This window comes from Mandrillus leucophaeus, unplaced genomic scaffold (assembly GCF_000951045.1).
Source record: "Mandrillus leucophaeus isolate KB7577 unplaced genomic scaffold, Mleu.le_1.0 Scaffold437, whole genome shotgun sequence".
Lineage (NCBI taxonomy): Eukaryota > Metazoa > Chordata > Mammalia > Primates > Cercopithecidae > Mandrillus > Mandrillus leucophaeus.
Window position 1 is genome coordinate 711933 of NW_012104665.1, and position 6220 is coordinate 718152.

General features: G+C 30.8%; 1 protein-coding gene across 4 annotated transcripts in view; it reads right to left on the bottom strand.

Moving 5' to 3' along the window:
* EPHA5 (EPH receptor A5) overlaps positions 1 to 6220 on the bottom strand; it is a 378406-nt gene that overhangs the window by 53097 nt on the left and 319089 nt on the right. For 2 of the 4 annotated variants that reach the window (XM_011993925.1, XM_011993924.1), the window contains exon 9: positions 4244 to 4309. The exons of the other annotated variants lie outside the window; for them this stretch is intronic. In XM_011993925.1, the coding sequence (XP_011849315.1) occupies positions 4244 to 4309 (66 nt within the window). The remainder of the gene's footprint in view (positions 1 to 4243; positions 4310 to 6220) is intronic. 4 annotated transcript variants of the gene reach the window in all.

A 6220-nucleotide genomic window follows, 5' to 3' on the forward strand; every position in this document is an offset into this window, starting at 1 on the left:
TATATCTTACTTGATGCTTTATATATCACTTTGTATCTTCATATTATATAAAACAAAGAATTTTAAAACTCTTAGAATAAATCTCCTAAAATATTATACACATGAAATTGTAAATCTCTCAATAAATTATTCAAATTCTTTTAAAATTAGCTATAATAGGAAAATCTGAACAATTTCAAATTCTTCAAAATATGCAAAGATAAATTAAAGACTATTCTCTATGTTGAATTCAGTTGTAATTGACAGAATTTTGATATAACACTATCTATGACAATTAAATCTCTCTGTTTTAAAAAAGTTTTATTCTTATTCTAGAGTATATAACTTCCTATTAATTTTTAACTGTTTCATGGATGCCACTATCGGATTTCTCAATCTGAGAAGGTCCATTTAATATCTCCTGTAGTCTGAAGTTTCACAGTTATTTTTAAAAATGGATAGTTTGGAGCAGTTCGTGATTGTATTTTGCTTAGCAGGCCTTCAACTGAAACTTAATATACTCTATATACATGTCAAACAACACTCCCATCTGCCTACCACAAAGCACTTTAAATGGAGTTCTAGAATTATTACAAAGGGATGGTTTTCTTCTTTATGTCACTTTCATGCTATATAAAAGGGAAGAGTACTTCCACACTCCCCCCGGCAGATATCTTATAAAGATGAATAAAATAATTAATGTAAAGTATGTATGAAAATAAAAATTTTCTCATTTCACATTTCAAGAAACAGAGTTAATATAGAGAAAGAAAAATGTATTGAAAAATTAGGATAATAGTTAATGTTTCCGACATCATGATCATTTGGCCAGAGAAATTTATTTTGTTTGGATTTTGTTTTTAATCTCTTCATTGTATGTCTGACTTCTGAGATATACTAGAGTTCATTTATTATGTCTCTGATTTAAAATACTTTTAAAATTATAAAAAGTATTTAAAAAGTGAAGCTTATTATCTACAGATCACATAATAGGTAAATGAATAAAATAAGAATTTAATATCTCTATTTTCAAAATAGTGACTGCTTTTCCCTTACCACTTAAATCCCTCAAAGGATGTAGTAAATAATATGAAGACACCGAAAAGCGTGAAACCTAATGAATGAAGAAAATAATTTGACTCATTTGAATTTAAAAAACGCAAGAAATGGCTACTTTGGGACTATGGGATATTTTAGACGGATTTATAATAACTATTATGCTATAAATATACATTGGTTTCTGTAAGCACAAACACAGATGAATATTCGGGGATAAGGGGTAACATTAGAAAGTAGAGACATTATTACATTAAAGCCATCAATTCAAAAATGGTTGTTTGTAAAAATAGATTTTTTTTTTTTTTTTTTTTTTTTTGAGACGTAAAACCATGATTAGAAAGTTGAGCTGGTTGAGATGACAATAAAGGCCATGGCAACTTAAACAATACCTTTGCTAAAAATGTAGGAAGCTTTGGGGATATGGTGCTTAAACTTTAGGCATCTGAGTTTCATTTAGAAATAGTACAGAAATAGCTTTTATCATTGGGCAGATTTCAGTTAAAGCAGGGAGAACGTTTGGAATATTAACATTATGTTTATGAATGTCACAACAAAGCAAGAAGGCAACTATACTGATGAAAATAATTTGAGATAAAAGGATTTAAAAAGGCAACATGTAATTATAAATATCATCTTATAAATGGTGCATCATGTATTTTTTAAATGATGGATGTGGTTTCCTGGTGGGAAATTTGATAGATTAAAAATCAGAATCTCAGATCCTTGTGAGAGTGTCAACACATTGGAATTGCTGAGCCAAGAATCTAGATGAATAGTTTTGAAACAATGTTCTTTGGAACCCTAAATTTACACAAGTTATCTCAGGATATTTCTAAGAGTCAATGCATTTACAATGGACAGTTTTAATGTATATGTATCATATTATATTAAGGTCAAAACTAACCACATATGGATTCATGAGTGATCTTTCAAGACACGAAAAACAATGGAATTCTAAGATTAAAAAGTCTACAAATTTCTGTTCTATAACTGCAAATGTGTCTGTTCACAAATGATGATGATAGAATTTTGAAATGAATGACGTGGTTATTGGAAATGCTGGCATGATGAGACATGCAAAATTAGGTGACAAGATTTCAGATTTCTTATTATTTTACTGACTCTCCTAGATAAATGGTTCTTCTCGGCTCTTAATTTTTATTATATAAGGTTGTTTTCTTCCTAGTGCTTTAATCTAAACAAATACCATCCTTAACAGAAAATTTGTAGTAACATGAAATTACAAAATTAAACTTCACAAAATATAGCAATAAAGCATTTTTAGTTCTGATTCCTACCCAGTTAAAAATTGGACAAATTTTTTATTGTTTACATAAGCTCAGTTAAAGTTTGTTTCTTTGGCTTTAATTTGTTTTATTTTACCAAAAATACATTTTTTAATATTTCCAGCTTTTCCAGGAGTCTTTCCATGAAGACTGGTAGCATTTTACTGAGTGCCTAAATACATATGTGGCTAAATCTTTATTTTTTTTTCACAAACACACCCACAGGCAAATACACATGCACGTATACAAACAAACTCATTGCCTTCACAATTTCTAACATTATTGGAAGAAAGATATTGTCATCTTCAGTTTACTGATGTGTTTTTTTTTTTAAATAAGAGTTCTGCCTTCCTATTTTCCTTCTTTTCTTCTATTCATTTTATAAACCACCTGAAGCCAACAATGCACTCGAAAAAGATACTATCTTTTTAAATCAAGAATTTCAATCTGGCTAAAGCTAGCCTTTTCCAATACTTTCAAAGCCACAGACTCATAAATATTCACACTTCCATTGGAGTATTTTTGAGATGTAGTTCAAGGTAAGGCATCAATATCAATGTTCTTTTCTAAGTTGTAAATTATGCTTATTCTGCTTCAGAGATAATTTATCTATGTTAACAACTATAATTGACACTGAAGTAGAATAGACAATTCAATGACCATTTTTAGTTTCTCATAGCACAAAAACACACCACACATACACACACACACACACACACACACACACACACACATTAAAACCAAACTTTATACTAATGCTTTTGCCAGATTTTAGTTTGTATTTAGTTTGACACTGAAGCCCCATGCTCATAAGAATTTCCCGTGTAAGTTATTTGGAACAAATCTTTACCTTCATATTAAACTTTAAAACTTTCTCCAAATTCAAAAATTTAAAAAAATTGATAAACATATTTCTAAATTACAACATTCTATGTTCGTTCACTCTCTCGTTCTCAGATCATTGGCATTCATTCCACCACTTCTCACATTTGCACATCTGTATACCCTCATTCACACACAATTTTTCAAGCAGCAAATATTACTTTATACCTAGAGAATATATCTAACCATTTTAAAAGCCCCTAGGAAACTCTATAGCTTTCTAATATGCATTAGAAAGTATATTCCTTGGCAAATTCTGACTACAAATGACAACTGGGCACAATAGTGCAAGGATTTAGGCTATTTAGTCTAGAAAGAAATTATCTGGAGTATTTCACTTTTCACAAAGTAGCTCCCATTGTGTAGGAGTTCCAATGCATCTGTGAATAGTCATAACCCCCAGATGTATATTTAGGATTTGTACTTATAAATAATTAAGAGTATGCCATTTGGACACTGATTGAAAAATGTGCATATTTTCTACTTCACTGGTATCAAAGTGAGAATATCACTTCTAATATCTGTAATAATTCAAGCTTAATAAAATTAGGTAAACCATTTGAAATTACATGTGGCTTTGTTTTCCAGTGCCACATGTATTCACAATGATATGACAATAGAAGATCAAAATTATGCTGTAGTCATTCCACGATTTTGGGAGACAGAAAAGGTGATTTTGCCTTGACAGAAGTAGCATTCTACTTCCACGTGTGACATGGTTTTTACTTAATGGAACAACGAAAACGGTGGCATGTTAAATGTGGAACATATAACTGTAATCTCACAACTCCCTAGTTTAAATCAGGACCACAGTAAAAGCCTCAGAAGAGACGTATGAATGCTTGACATAGGGATGATGTGCCATATGTATAATATTTATTTGAAATAATCCGTTGTGAAATCACTTGTTAGGATTCAATTTGGGGAGCCAGCTTTATTCTACTCAAATGTACACAAATGGAGAAAGAAAAGAAATGCCGACGGTAATACATATAGGTGGACATCACATAGGAGTGAAGGTGGGAGGGAACACTAACCATATTAGGCTTGGATGGGCAACAGCGCACAGGGAAGAAGCCCTCCCACAGCCACATTCGCAGCAACTGAAAAGCAAACAAGAGAGCCCAAGATAAGGAAGAGATCCCACTCCCTCAAATATAGCATAAAGACACTATGAATTTACTCAGGTGTCTGCTTTCCTTTTCAAAATCAAAAAACTCTAAATGCATACAATTAATTTTTTTCCACAGTGCCTTTCAAATTAAGAAGCATTTTATGGATTTAAGAAATATAGAGTTGTAGTAAATTGTTATTTTTATTTTGCTTAAAGTGGTTATCAGTAAGAAATGTCATGAGCCAATATGTTTGAATTAATTGTATGCAATTAATATAGACATAAATAAAGAGGTAAGCCCATTTTAATATATCTCTCCTCAGAAATTCCCTCAAAATTTACATCAGAAGAAATCCTAAATATCTCTTTAAATACATGTTTTGCACATAGCCTACAAACTTGGAAAGAGTATAAAGACTTTCTTGTGTGACTCACTGATTTCTTATGCTTGTGGTATTACTTATCATAGCCTATTGAAAATGCTAGGCATATATAACTTCCCAAATCATTTACTTAGGCCTACCAATTTAATTTTACATTTCCAGATTAAAAAATTGTATTTCCAAATATATATTTCCAGAGCACTTGCTATATAAAAAAGCAAACTATACAGAATACGTGCATTTTTCCAGATATTGCAACACTCAAGATTCTTGTAATTTTCCTACATATTCATAGCAATAAATCCAGGAAATACAAAGTAAACTATTTTATAAAACGCACTTTATTGACAGAAAACATGTAAACTGATGGCACAATAAAAGACATAAGTTACTTAGTGCTTCAATGCATTCATTTCTAGGTATTTTTAAACGAATAGCATTTACAGTGATCTCAATAGAACTATAATGTGAGCTCAGTAACGATATAATATACCAGCATGTCTAGGCTTTCATTTAAAATCTGTCTGTTTTGAACTTTCATTTCTAGAAGTGTATCTACTCTATTTTATATCAAAAAGAATAAGTAAACAAAACATAAATTTCCAATAAGTTTGCAAACACTAATGAAGATAGATGATTATTTCCAAATAAAATTCCAATGGATCTTTTCAAACAAAAAGTAGACAATTTTAATATATTTTCTTTGTAGCACTGACAATATTTTAACTTGCAGTACTACTAAATGTCTGAGAATTTTAATGTCACTAAAATGAAATTCTGATTTAAAAAATTGCTACATAACATTTATTTCCAATTTGTCTATTTATTAGAATACATTTTAAAGAATATGCCAAATCATTATTTTCACTGTGGAGATACTGAGAGTCAGAGCTACAGTATATCAGAATATTAAAACAATCTAAGAGTAGTTAAGACATCTGTAGAGCATTTTGGCAGATCTTGATATACTTCTTTACAGTAACACCTGTTGCATTAATGTCTCCAACAATTACTGCAATTTTATATAAGTTAACTTTCCTACCACTCCTGCCTCGTTGCAGCACTCAGATTACGGGTTAGCAAACTACAGAGAAAGGGCCAAATCCAGTTTACTACTTGTTTTTGCAAATACAGTTGTCTTGGAACACTCACTGCTTGTTGTTTATGACTTCTTTAGTGCTGCTGTGGCAGAGTTGAGGAGTTGGGGCAGAGAATGTATGGCTTACAAAGCCTAAATCAAATATCTGGCCCTTTAAAAACTGTTTGCCCTCCTTTGTTAGACTGCTAGTTTTCGGAGATGAGAATGACTGCTCTTGCTTGTTTTCTTTTTTTTTTTCTTCATGGTTTAAACACAATGAATGACACTCCTAAGCAGTCAATGTTTTACCATAATTGGTATTAACTAATAATAAAATTATCTCAATTTACTGATATCTACTAAAATAAAAAGCCTGCATATATGAGTTCATTTCAAACAGCAGTTTCAACTCAACAAAAAATGTGCAATTATTGGTTGT